Source organism: Ipomoea nil, unplaced genomic scaffold, assembly GCF_001879475.1.
Source record: "Ipomoea nil cultivar Tokyo-kokei standard unplaced genomic scaffold, Asagao_1.1 scaffold2922, whole genome shotgun sequence".
In the NCBI taxonomy this organism is placed as follows: Eukaryota; Viridiplantae; Streptophyta; class Magnoliopsida; order Solanales; family Convolvulaceae; genus Ipomoea; species Ipomoea nil.
In genome coordinates this window covers 420,542-433,536 of record NW_017619350.1, presented here as the reverse complement: position 1 = coordinate 433,536, position 12,995 = coordinate 420,542, and the positions used below count along the sequence as shown (strand labels likewise).

The following is a 12,995-nucleotide window of genomic DNA, read 5'->3' as shown; positions in this document are numbered from 1 at the left end:
ATAAGTCATTATAGTTTACTTTGACAATGGAAATAAGTCATGTGGGTATCCATCTGCATGGAAATGCTCTCTGGGAATGATTTTAGTGTAGAGATAAAATGCCATACAAGCGATGGCCGGCGCAACCCAAAACACCCAAAGTCCATCCCAGAGGTGACCTCCCTTCACCAGTGCTGCCCCCAAACACCTCGCCGGATTCAGCCCAGCTCCGCCGTACCCCTTTTGCTTGGTCACGGTGGTGGAGATGAACACCAGGAGGCCGAACACTATTCCGACGAACGTGAAAACCTTGACTTGGCCTAGCGCCTTTGACTGGCGGTAGTCGTAAGCCATCCATAGTACGGCGAAGAGAAGCACGAAGGAGCAGAAAAACTCCATCCAAAACGCCTGCTTTATGGCAAGCCCGGCGATTACGGGCCCGTTTGGAGCTTGAGTTACCGCTCTAATGGTGCAGCCGCCCAGGGAGAAATTTTCTTGGATTGTTTCGCTCACCACGGCTTTAAGCGCTAGAGCACCCAGCACGGCGCCGATGCACTGTGCTAGGATGTAGATTATGGCTCTTGACATGGAAATAATCCCCACCAAGGCGGCGGAGAAGGAGATGATGGGGTTGACATGGCCGCCGGAGATCGGAAGCAGGGCCAATATTATAATCGTCGCGAAAATGGCAATGAGTATTGACATGATCAAATTTGGCGTCTTGGTTTCAGTCTCATACGTTGAGATCACTACGGTGTCCAACACGAACACCAGCACCGCCGTTCCAAGAACCTCCGCCACCGCTGCTCTCCACACCTTTATATATACGTATATAAATATAATTAAAAAAACCCAGAATTTCTATGAATTAATTTGTACGGAAATTCACTCACATCTAAAGAAACGAAGTCCATCAAGCCCAGTTTCTGCACCAGCGAAAAAATTGGTTTATCGTCCTTTGACTCCTTTCCAGTCCATTCTTCACTCAATCCTTTTGCTCCATCATCCCTGCTGCATCTTCTACTGGAATGAGTTTGGCTTTCTTCATCACCAAAAGAATGCATTAAATTCGCCGCCATTTTCTGATGTTTTCGGAGATAAATCTGCTTTATCCGCTATACATATATATGACAATTAAATCTTGATTAAATGTTGGCTTGATCTTTAAATAATATGTATAGTTGCATATTCGGGGAATATGATGCGGAGCAAAGAGATTATGCTTCAATTTATCCTAGATCAAGAAACCATGATTTGGACAAGAGAACAGTATGTGCTGCTGGCATGCATGCAAGATTAATTTCTTGCTGTTAACGCTTCTCGAAAGATGACTATAGAAGTCATTTAGGGACAGATTAATGACTAGACAAACTTTGTTTGATGCTAACTAGAAAATGATCCAATAATACAAAATCCCCCACCCATGCTGTCAACAAAATCTAGAATTACTGACATGGGTAACTCAACTGGTGGATGATGTGAAATTTGTCACAAATGACCAATGATCAAGTCTTACCAGGCCAGCGGCAGAGCAACATCTCAAAATGAGAGACATGTATAAGAAAAATGACCATAAAGATTAAGATTTGATCTGTGAGTTGATTGCACCACTTGTGATTTACGTCCTGGACTTAAGGATTATTCTGGTGAAATTGAGATCACCTAAGTTTAAAATAATAATAATAATAATAATAATAATAATAATAATAATAATAATAATAATAAAAACCTAGAATTGCCCAAAAGAGTGGTTCATAGGTGTAACATAGTTTACGTACTTAAATGTCACGAGTTTGATTCTTACCAACACCTTTTAGGTTGATCCTGTTGCACTAACCTTAATATAATTTATCTTTCCTGTATGGTTTAAACCTAGAATTGCCCAAAAGAGTGGTTCATTGGTGGAACATAGTTTACGTAATTAAATGTCACGAGTTTAATTCTTACCAACACATTTTAAATTGACCCGTTACACTAACCTTAATATAATTTATCTTTCCTGCATGATTTACGAGCTATTATACAATAACAAAGTTTATATACTTACACTATCCATTTAACTCTTATCCATTTAATTTTATGACACTTTGAAATCGTGTTTATTTCTTTTATTCCGAGATCAGCGAATAAGTTAGCTTATGCAATCGCTAGAGCTACTCGTTCACAACCGAGTCCTCTACTTGACTATCTTTGATTCCTTCTTGTATTGAACAAAATTTTGGAATTTTACCCTTCAACAAAAAAACTCTTATCCTCTAATATAATTAACATTGGACACCCTTGGTTGAATGGATATACATCAAGGTTGTGCACTAAATGGACTTAGTGGGCCATCATAGAAAGCCCAATATCATAGAAGAAGCCCAATAATCTTTGCTAACAAATAACTTTTGCACGTGATCCAAGCCCAATCTTCAGACGACAAAGATTCGGGTTCTTTTGTAGCAAGAACACCACGCAACAACATTCATCAAGTTTTAATATTATTTTTTTTTTTGCTGCAAAATCGATATAAGTTGAAATGTAATTATGCATCTCAGTTTTTGGAATTTTGTTATGAAAATTAGAGTGAGCTTGAGCTCAGGGTGAGGGAAGTTGGCATCCTGAAACCTGAATTATAGAGATGCTATTTATCTCTGCATCAAACGTCATGGTCTTGATCAAGACTGTACTTTTCAGAGCGAAAGGGGCGTTTCTTGATCGGTTTCAGTTGACATTATCGACAAAAAACAACGAGAAAGTTGGATAACATGCGAGTTTGTAAACTTTAATGTTGATTCTCCCTCTGACTTGTTTCAGGTTGCTGTTTTATGGGAGAGGGGACAAACATTTGCGTGTAAGTCCCGTCGTTCTTGGATCATCCATACTTTTTGTGATTATTTTACTGAAAGTAAACGCTTTGCCGGTTTCAATTCCATCGTCAGATAGGAAAGCTAAATCCTTTATTCTTTATCTATTACTTAAACCTTTAGAAATTCTAAAATTGTACTGTGCTTAACAAAAAGTAGTTGAAAAGTTCATGTTGAACATCATGCGTTGTTTGCCGCCTTGCTTAAATTGGGGGTTGGTGGAAACAACAAAGATGCCTTCCGGCTTTTGTGATATGTTTGCTAGTGCGTGTTGGACAAGAGAATCTATTCTATGGGGATTGAGGAATTATTATAGTTTTCAGTCAGCTGATGATATTTCCAATGTTTCTGTCTTGTTTCAAACTTTTCCAGATAACATTGGAGCACTCCTTTCTGCCTGTTACTAAAATATAACGAATTTTGTGTGTCGTGCTCCTCGACGACTATACTATTAGTCTGGTTCAGAAAGCTACTGTATTGTAATGTAGCATGAAGGCAGTCAAGTATCATGAACTGGTGTTGGTATTATTGATATGCAGCAGCCTCTCAGGCATAAAGCTTGCTTCTTTAGAACATTGTGAAATTTTTGCTCGATCCGTTGTTGAAGTATTGATTTCGATGATAAGTTGGGTGACTGTCTTTGGTTGCAGATTGCTATGACCCTCTGGATCCAAATGGGAATATTACAGTTACATTTGATGTTCTCCAATGGACAGCCGATGGATATTTGGTTAGTTAGTGATGTTTTGCCTCGGCCTAATTTATCTTATCTTCCACATATATATAACTTCCAGCTTCTTAAAGCTCAGTTTATGGTGTTTTGCAAGTAGCCATGTATTCATGTTTTTCGTCCTCTGATCTGCTCAGGCGAGGATAACCATTCAAAACTACTACCAGTATCGGCAAGTTGAGAAACCAGGTTGGAAGCTTGGGTGGAGATGGGCGAATGATGAGGTTATTTGGTCAATGTCGGGTGCTTTTGCCACCCAACAAGGGAACTGCTCCAAGTTCACGAACGAAATACCACATTCCTGCAAGATGGATCCTGTTATAGCTGATCTCATGCCAGAAGCGTTGCCTGAAAATAGGTCAGATGATTGCTGCCATGGTGGCTTCCTTTCTGCTTGGGCTGTCAGCCCTTCCAACTCATTCTCATCCTTTAAGATGAAAGTTGGCAACTTGGGGGGAAACTATACTGCATTCAAGCCTCTAAATCTTTCTCTGATGGCTCCAGGACCCGGTTATACTTGTGGCAAATTTGTGGACATCGATCCCACTGTTTCTCCAGCCATTGGAGGAAGAAGGGAAGAACAAGTTTTCAGTAAGTATTTGATTTCGAGGCTAAGACTAAATAATTAAAAACCCATTTCAGTTCGCTTATCAGAAATTTTACTTTCAGGGACCTGGAGATCAACTTGCACATACTCAACATATTTGGCTAACAAAACCCCAGCTTGTTGCGTTTCACTGTCAACGTTTTATAATCCTAAGATCACATCATGCCCTAAATGTAGCTGTGGGTGTAGACTAGCTGATCCGAGTACCAAATCATGCATAAGGTCTGTCATCAAACACAGAAACCTTAAATTTTAATGTACAATGTAATCTATTTATTTATGTTTGGTGTGTGGTTTGTCGGTGTGGAGTAGAGAAGGTGCACAACCATCAACCGAACCTGATGTGGTGTGGTGCACTGATCATATGTGTCCGATTCAAGTTCACTGGCATATCAAGAACAATTACCGGGATCACTGGAGAGTAAAACTGACAATATCTAACTACAACTATGGAAGAAACTACTCAGACTGGACTCTGGTAGTTCAGCATCCTGGTTTCAGCCAGACCACAACTACCTACAGCTTCAACAGTACTGTGCTTCCAACTGCTGGTGTCCCAGGTATCTCTTTCGTCGATAACCTTAAAACCATCTTATGATGTTTGAGTTAATTGTGGCTTATAAACTGGGGTTTTGCAGATGAAATTGCACTGTTTTGGGGGATTGACTTCTACAACACTATACTGTTGCAAGCTAGTGAAGAGCAAGTTGGGTCAGTGACAACAGAGATACTTCTTGAAAAGGATTTAAGCTCATTTACCCTTAGTAATGGGTGGGCATTTCCCAGAAGAATATATTTCAATGGTGAAAACTGTGAAATGCCCCCTCCAGACACTTTCCCAATGCTGCCAAATGGTAACTCAAGCCTAAAACCTGCTTACAGCCATTTAGGTTTGATCTGTCTGGTTTATAAAATGCTTTTTGCTATGTTTTGACAACTATGGTGCTTTCTTTCTTTCTTTTCTTCTTTGCCCATTATTATCAAAACCATGACCCCAACAAGATAATGCAGATTGTAAATATAAAGTTTTAACATTAATACGATCTCGATATTAGTAGCATTAATCATTCATTCAGGGTAAAAACAAGGGAGAAGTGTACAAGTGAAAGACATTCTTGCTAAAGATCACAGCTCCTATAAGTTACCATCATTTCCAGAAAATGAACTGAATTTAGATATCCAAGAGTGAATTTTGTAGAACATTGTACAGATCAAAGAATAAAGGAAAACGAACAAAGTGATATGTTCCATAATTCCAGTCAAGTGTGATGCTATTATCAACAGCTATACTACTCCAGAAGGAAGGCGCAAAACAAGCTGTCCTCCAAAAACGCTGCAAAAATGACAACCCCAGAATCAATAAATCGTTCTAGTATAGATATAATAAGAAGAAGAAGAACAAGAAAAAAAAACAGCAACAGAGTTTTTAAAACCTTTTTACATAGTAGTAACAAAAGTCTGCTAGGATGAAGGTCTGAACAACTTCAGATATTAGAACCATCGGTGGCCATAAACCATGGCCCAATGCCACTAGTAGATCACCACGGCTGTCCAAAACCTGAGAAATCAACGGTTAACAAGAAGTTAATACATCACTCAAGTGACTCAACCAATCAGTACTTCACAGCTAGAGATATATAGACAAGAAATCAGTTTTAAGGGATAAAGGTGATATTGCTAACTGCTAAACAAACTCACTACTACCTAAAAACACAACCCTATGATTCTGTGAAAAGTCTGATGAGTTGATTTAATAAATTTAAAATCATTTTACAAGGCTAACTCACTTTTTTTATGGCAAAGTTACAAATTTTGTGCCCAATTTAACAACATATAAAGTTTAGAAGTCAAACCTGTAGAACCCAGTGAGCACAGCTTAAGAACCTTGCAACACCCAGCGCAAATACATAATGAGAAGTAAACGGTTCAACAATCTGTGAACACCAACAAAGATCATAAGCTGTGCATAAGCATGTTATACAACCCCACACCCTCCCTTCATCTGAAAAGGGAGAGAGAAGAAAATAGGAAGGAAAATCAACATGTTCCTAAATCCTAAGATACCTTGGTGTTTTGCATGACACGGAGTTGAGGTAGCACAGAAACTGCCTCCATGTATACACAGAAAGCCCAGAAAACCTTGTTTACGAGGTGGTGTGATGTAGCTGGATGAACTAGAAGAGCTAAAACAGCACAAGGGACCACCTACATAGAATGAGAGTTATCAAAAGACCATAAGAATAAAGTCTTGTACAGCGCATATATAATTTGCATGTGTCAATAAAACTTAGTACATCCCCTCTTCCATTATTCTGATTTAACAGAAATGCCCAAACAAAAGATTCAGAATTGTCTTTCTCTAAAAATTTGATTTTAACACACTGAAAGAGTGTAATGACATGAACATCAAGAACCCTTACCACATAATATATTGCAAAATTGTCTTTATCCTCCATGTAAGTTGACTTTAGATTGAAACGAATCATATAAATAACCCACAAGGTTGTAGCTAGGGTAGCCAAATCAAGCACTGTGTGTATGTCGTATTCCATGACAAAACTGCAGTACAATCTAACGGCCAAAAACATTGCTGTGAGCTCCTGGGTTTTGAGTGAAAGTCCTGCAATGATTTCCAAGTATCTGATTAGCAATATACTGAAACAAATAAGAGAATGCACAGGATGCCTGATTGCCACGAGAATATTCCCAAATCTTCACTCTACAGTCAGTCCCATACATTAGAAAAATAACATGGAAGTGCAGTCTCCAAGAAAAATTAGACTCAATCTCTTCCTTCAGCTAACAATATGTACAAGCACAAAAAATATTTAGCTTAACTATAACCTTTGCTCTAACAACAAAGGCTCGAATCAGCTGAAAAGATAAAGATTTCCCCCATATTTTCATAAATTTGACAGAGCTTATTAGCAATTAACTTCCCACACAACTTTGCATGGATTTTGCTGGAGAATGGAATTAAAAAAGGTCAACAAAACCTAGGTCAAATCAAACTAAATAACTGATGATAACAACTCTATTTCTCCGTTTACCAAGTCTATATATGATACTTAGTATATTTAATCCAACAACCCTCACATAGTCACATCTAACCTAAGAAACACCTAAATTATTAATCCCTCAATTCACCCAGGAACCAACAATTTAAAAAAAAAAAAAAAAAATCAATTTTTTTATGAGACCATTGAAATTAGCATATCCCAGAATAAAGAAGTAATTTTTCTCCTTCCGGCGTGTGATAATAGCTGAAAAGAATTACGGGAAGTTAAATTTACCGGCGCAAGTCTTTTCTTTCATGAGCTTATAGATGAGAACGGCAATTCCGATAGAGTGAACGGCCTCAGCGGCGATGAAGATGTTGTCGTGATCGTGGACAACAGCCCAGAGCAGCACCAACGCCGCCATGCCGGTGATCACGGCCAGGAAAGCCTTCACCTTTGGAGGTTGTCGCCGGAGCCATGTTAACACAACGTGGATCGGTCTCCGAGGAGCCCTCATATTGCCGCTGTTTTGCTTATTTCTTGTGTCCCAACCTCTATGCTGTATCCCGTAAAAGATGCACTTAGCTAGCGATAATAATGGTTTAGAGCAAAGTGGTGAGCATACACTAGGGGAAAATATATTATTGAGTGTTAGATAGGATCTCTACAACTATAATTCCACCCCTACACCTTTTTTGACGTAATTGTAATGAAGTGGTTACTAAATTAATTGTCTAATTACCTAGATTAGTTAAATTGTTTCTAAGTATGTATTTATTCAAGTTAAGAGTTTTTATTTTTAAATTACAATATTATACTAGAAAATAACATTAATTGATATTGGAAAGAAAAAAAAAAAAAAAAAAAGGTTAATCAAGAAAGAGATTTTGACATGAAATTAGACAGAGTTGTTATACCATGAATCATGGTTCACTTTATGACATATAAATTGTGTATTTTTAATATCAAAATTGTAAATTTTTAGAATATAAATTGTGTTTTTCTTAATGCTGCTGACTCTATTACAAAAAAAAAAAAGAAAAAAAAAAAAATATTACAATATAAATTGTGTTTTTAAGTCAAAACACAGAGAATTTGTGAATATAATACAAGCTCATTAAATTATAATCTGTTACATCAAATTACACTACTAGCTATACTTGTATATATCCCTACTAGTAGTTGGCTTTTTGAACGAGTCCAACGACACTTCAAAAATTTTCTTTACTCAACCATGAATTACCACAGAAGAAGCATGGCCTCCTCATTTCTCGATGCTTTTTCTTTGAACCCTCTACCATACCCAGTTCTTCTAGTCCTAGCAGTCGTTTGCATCTTTCTTGTTATCCAATGGTTCGTTTCTTACGAGGTCGTGATTGAGTCCGCCAAGGAAGGCTTTGGTTGGGTGCTACTGCCTGTGCCTCTGCTGTTGCTATTCGCCGCGCATTGGCTGTCGAGTACAGAAAACCTGGAATGGATGTTCAGTGTACCGCCATGGGCTCGTCAGAGAATAATGTACATCTGGCCATCCGAGGGGAGTTCGCCGTGGGGCGTTGCAGCATTCATCATTTTGTTGCTCGTCTTGCTTCAGTACCAGTCCACTTTCCTTGGTATGTGGTTTTAGTTCGTTTAGTACTATAATTAACTTTGTACTCTGCTTGTTTTAGTTTAACAAATACAGCGAAGTTAAGTTGCTTTTAATAATAAGAATGTAAGATGTGGTTTACTAAATAAGACAATTAGAATGCTTTATTAATTGGAGATACGGGTTTTAGGCTAAGTCAATAAGTCATGAACTAAAGGCAACTCGAGTTGGTAAGTTTTAAGTATAGTAGTTAAAAATTTGGTCACCTTCTTGCCGACTCGGTGGTTTTGCAACGGATGAACGACTGGCACCTAATAAGATCAGATCACATGAATCAGCCACTATTAAATCCAAAAAGCAGCTCAATCTGGGATTGTCTAACAAGTCAAAAGAATAACTACAATTGTCAATCATTTGGGGCATCTTTTAATACATTAAATACATGGATACAAGGAAGTTAGACCATTATAAGGTATGTAGTAGTTGAAATACATGAAGACAAGAAAACTTTCCCCACACCCACTTCAGAGTACAAGGAAAATACCTTACAAGAAATAGCAAATTAAGGGCTACTCGTTGTGGCAGGAATACCCTCGCCTCACTAATCAAATGTATTGTGATACAGAATAGCTAATTGGGTAAAAAAGAAAACCAGGTAAGGTATAAACTGTAGAAAACCTGGCTCTTATTCTACTCCCTTCATTTCTCGTCTTTCTTTGAGTCACCAACTACACTATTTGATGAAAACGCCTGTACACTATGAGACGATGAGCACCTACTAGAAGAACTTCCATCTGTGAGGCTGTTGTTCTCCATTGTCCGTTTTTTAGCCCTCCTTTGTCCAGATGAGAGTTCCTACATAAAGTGATATGTTCAATATATAAATCATAACGAGATTACTAGATTTCCCTTCAACTCACAAAACATTTCCCTAACCTGTTCCGAGGTAGATCCAGGTGTCTTGAGCTCTAGATCTGTTGCAACTTCATTTGAGCCCTCACTTCTTTCAATCCTGCTCTCTTCTTGATCTGACTTGTGTCTAGAATCTTGTTTGCTTAAACCATGGGTCCTACTACTGGGTTGAACAGCTGGAGAGACGTGTGTGGATGGCTGCTCAATGATTGTTGTTGGAGTCATATACGGAACAAAAGTTGAACAAGGATTGGGGATAACAGCTGGATTCTGATTCCCAAAAAATGGGTAAGCTTGCATTGATGGATGCATAGGAATTGGTCCAGTTGGAATTGGCACGGGCACTGGATATGGGTATGAAGGAGGATGCATGACTAAAGGATGATCCATCCCAGCCCATGGATACATAGTCCTAAGTCTTTGTTGGTATTGAGCATTCAGGCTTTCAATATCAGATTTAATAGAGGACTTCTCTTCTCTAAGATCATTCTTTTCTTGAGTCAACTGTTTGGGACAAAAGCGGCCAGTGAATATATACTGGAACGAGACACATGACTACATCACAGAAGGGTAAAAGATCACTTCAGGAAGTCAAGAGCTCACCTCACGGCATTCATCAGTAAGAGCTGCATACTCCGACTTAAGCCTGCTAACTTGATCACTCAAATCCTTCACCATTTGAATGGTATCGGTGAGAATAGAGGCTTTATCGTTTTTAGGCCTATCAGGATCTGCACATGAAGTTTGGTGCAGGATATTAAAATTCCTGTGGACATTCAAAAAGCACAACCACTCATCAAAGAGAAGTTAGTGTACCAAGAGTGTTTCCCAATTCTGTGAACTGCTCATTCAAACGATCCCTCCTCAATTTCTCCCGATCAGCCTTCTGCACTTTCCGTGCAGCAATAGAGTCTCTGAGTTCTGCTTCTGGGCGGTCCTTAGCACTATATGCACAAAAAGATGAAAGAACAGTAAGCATAAAGGAATGCTAAACAAATGGCAGCCAACTAATACAACCAATTAAGAACACCAGGAAAACGGCTTTCAAATCATGGTAACACCACATTTTCTTCCACTTTCATTCACTTTATCGAATATAGTAACAGCAATCAATTAAGGAGTTGTAATATTCAGCAAACATTCATCTGAGTATAATCGTAAAAACTGTCCACCTCAAACCTATTGTTGTACTACGACATGTTAATATGAAACTAAACACCGATAATCAAAGAGAAACAATCCCTAATTCATGCATACACAGCTAGTGCGAACCTGCAATCGGGAGGTAACCGATGTAAGCTGATATCAGGAAGAGGGTGCTGGGTGAATTCCGGTAACGATGTGCTCGGGGCGTTAATCGACTGATAAAAAGCACCGGCGTCGTGGTTCGATCGATCCATGGCTGCGATGATTGGTGTGACCTGTGTGAGATTATTGATTCGCGACTAGTGGGCTATCGGGTTTATCCATTATCCTCATTCCTTGCCAAACTTCTCCGATATTCAATTGCGCCGCGAAACTCTCCTCTTATTGTATTTTAATCCATGCCAATTCTATATTTGCAATATTTAACCACATTCTTATTCAATACCGCGTTTGCTGCCGCTGGTTTTCAATGCAGCACTTAACTTGCAAGGTCGCGTTACGTTTGAGAAAATTAAATAATTTTATATCAAGGGTGGATGAATATGCAACTCACTAATGATTGCCAACAACATACATACCTTTTACTTTTAATATGATAGTTTCTCAAGAAGTTATAAAAAAAAAAAAAATCATATAAATACTTATAATTTCAATAAATTATTTTGCAACTGTGTAATGCCTATGTTTTTAGCTTTGACTCAACAAATTGCCACAACGAGGAGATACAGAAAGAATACGAAAGTTTTGTCAACGATGTACGAAGATAACTAATATATTTTCTAAAAGTTTCTTGAAGAAGAACTGGGCATTCGTTGATGAAGATTGGGAAGACTTCGTTGGTTGATGAAATCAATAGGTGGGCATGAAGGCAAAAAGGCCTAATATTTTCTATATTTCAACTTTGTCGAATATTATGTAAATTGTCCCCAAAATCTTGTCGCCTAAAGGCTAAAGCTTGTAATGTGTTCACGAATAAAAGTTATTTTGTTATGTAAATAATTATCCAAAATTGCTTTGTATAGAACTATGATTTCTTTGAACCTCGAACTTTTATAAATAATCATCAAAAGTTATGTTGTTCTATAACTAACTAGTATTTGTCCCGTGCGATGCACGGCAAATATGTTATAAAAATATACCCTATATGAGGTTTATTCATATATAAAAATTTTGTTATTTAATAATTATGTGTGAATTGCTACGATAAAATTATGAACATAAATATATTTACAATTTAAATAAGAATTGGTATTTAAGGTGGGTGATTACTACAAATCTTAAACTATATTAAAAATTTAGTACATAGTATTTAATATTACAAATTTTTAAGAACTTAGTAAACTACAATAGTAATTGAATTACAATTTTCAGAGTCACCACGGATAAAAATTTTTAGACCTTTGAGATTTCTAGAGTTAGAAATCTCAAAGGTCTAAAAATTTTGATCCGTGGTGACTCTGAAAATTGTTAGAAATCTCAAAGGTCTAAAATTTTTTATCCATGATGACTCTTAAAAATGTTAGAAATCTCAAAGGTCTAAAAATTTTGATCCGTGGTGACTCTGAAAATTGTTAGAAATCTTAAAGGTCTAAAATTTGATCCGTGGTGACTCTGAAAATTAAAATTCAATTACTATTGTACTTTACTAAGTTCTTAAAAATTTATAATATTAAATACTATGTACTAAATTTTTAAGATTGACCTCAATAAAATAATCTCAATTGAAGTTTATTTGTGAGTTTTTGGATGGATTGGATGAGGCAAGAGAGATGAAAATGAATTAAAGTTAATTTGAATTTTTATGCACCATGTAATAAATAAATAAATAAATTTTAACTATAATATAACCATATGGTTTGGTGAGCAATTATTGTTACAATAATTGCTCACCAAACCATATGGCTATATTATAGTTAAGATTTCTGATGTACATAGTTTCTGGAACATTGTCGTTTTGGTGGGATTGGGGAGAGACGATTAAGGTTTGGTTATGGTGCTTTGTTGAGTGTTTCCATGACGTATTCTAGTGAGTCGAGTTGTAGAGGGACGATGAAGCCATTGGATAGTAAAAAAGCTCTGGGGTAGGAGAGAGTGCCACGGTGGACGATGACAACTTTTGATAGTAAGAGAACTGAGTTTTTTGCACTTTTAGTCCCACGATTATAGTGGCACTAGCAGAATTGATCTA

At 37.4% G+C, this 12,995-nt stretch overlaps 4 protein-coding genes across 4 annotated transcripts; 1 reads left to right on the top strand and 3 right to left on the bottom strand.

Moving 5' to 3' along the window:
- Positions 1–4: 4 nt before the first annotated feature.
- On the bottom strand, positions 5–1,058 carry LOC109161261 (aquaporin-like). Its single transcript, XM_019309584.1, has 2 exons — positions 873–1,058; positions 5–795 (listed from the first exon to the last, which is right to left on the bottom strand). Exons 1-2 carry the CDS (start codon positions 1,056–1,058, stop codon positions 16–18), a joined length of 966 nt encoding a protein of 321 aa, XP_019165129.1. The 3' UTR covers positions 5–15.
- Positions 1,059–1,432: 374 nt separating this feature from the next.
- Positions 1,433–5,102, top strand: LOC109161260 (COBRA-like protein 1). The gene is made up of 7 exons (XM_019309582.1): positions 1,433–1,436; positions 2,690–2,815; positions 3,479–3,558; positions 3,696–4,149; positions 4,228–4,387; positions 4,478–4,725; positions 4,804–5,102. The coding sequence occupies exons 1-7, from the start codon at positions 1,433–1,435 to the stop codon at positions 5,097–5,099; spliced, it is 1,368 nt and encodes a 455-aa protein (XP_019165127.1). The 3' UTR covers positions 5,100–5,102.
- A 116-nt stretch (positions 5,103–5,218) lies between these two features.
- Positions 5,219–7,793, bottom strand: LOC109161440 (putative ER lumen protein-retaining receptor C28H8.4). The gene is made up of 6 exons (XM_019309839.1): positions 7,459–7,793; positions 6,586–6,785; positions 6,230–6,370; positions 6,019–6,099; positions 5,599–5,723; positions 5,219–5,498 (listed from the first exon to the last, which is right to left on the bottom strand). The coding sequence occupies exons 1-6, from the start codon at positions 7,679–7,681 to the stop codon at positions 5,450–5,452; spliced, it is 819 nt and encodes a 272-aa protein (XP_019165384.1). The 5' UTR covers positions 7,682–7,793; the 3' UTR covers positions 5,219–5,449.
- A 1,341-nt stretch (positions 7,794–9,134) lies between these two features.
- LOC109161439 (transcription factor bHLH121) lies at positions 9,135–11,219 on the bottom strand. Its single transcript, XM_019309838.1, has 5 exons — positions 10,934–11,219; positions 10,478–10,605; positions 10,265–10,392; positions 9,686–10,165; positions 9,135–9,604 (listed from the first exon to the last, which is right to left on the bottom strand). Exons 1-5 carry the CDS (start codon positions 11,059–11,061, stop codon positions 9,449–9,451), a joined length of 1,020 nt encoding a protein of 339 aa, XP_019165383.1. The 5' UTR covers positions 11,062–11,219; the 3' UTR covers positions 9,135–9,448.
- Positions 11,220–12,995: the final 1,776 nt, after the last annotated feature.

Coding starts and splice junctions, on each gene's coding strand:
- LOC109161261 (XM_019309584.1), bottom strand. CDS start 1,058: ATGGCGGCGAATTTAATGCATTCTTTTGGTGATGAAGAAAGCCAAACT. Junction 796..872: donor TGGACTTCGTTTCTTTAGAT/GTGAGTGAATTT, acceptor GTATATATAAAG/GTGTGGAGAGCAGCGGTGGC.
- LOC109161260 (XM_019309582.1), top strand. Junction 4,150..4,227: donor AAGGGAAGAACAAGTTTTCA/GTAAGTATTTGA, acceptor TTTTACTTTCAG/GGACCTGGAGATCAACTTGC. Junction 4,388..4,477: donor AGTACCAAATCATGCATAAG/GTCTGTCATCAA, acceptor GGTGTGGAGTAG/AGAAGGTGCACAACCATCAA.
- LOC109161440 (XM_019309839.1), bottom strand. CDS start 7,681: ATGAGGGCTCCTCGGAGACCGATCCACGTTGTGTTAACATGGCTCCGG. Junction 6,786..7,458: donor GAAAGAAAAGACTTGCGCCG/GTAAATTTAACT, acceptor AAATCATTGCAG/GACTTTCACTCAAAACCCAG. Junction 6,100..6,229: donor GTGTCATGCAAAACACCAAG/GTATCTTAGGAT, acceptor TGGTGTTCACAG/ATTGTTGAACCGTTTACTTC.
- LOC109161439 (XM_019309838.1), bottom strand. CDS start 11,061: ATGGATCGATCGAACCACGACGCCGGTGCTTTTTATCAGTCGATTAAC. Junction 10,606..10,933: donor CGGTTACCTCCCGATTGCAG/GTTCGCACTAGC, acceptor TTGTGCATATAG/TGCTAAGGACCGCCCAGAAG. Junction 9,605..9,685: donor CTGGATCTACCTCGGAACAG/GTTAGGGAAATG, acceptor CACTTTATGTAG/GAACTCTCATCTGGACAAAG.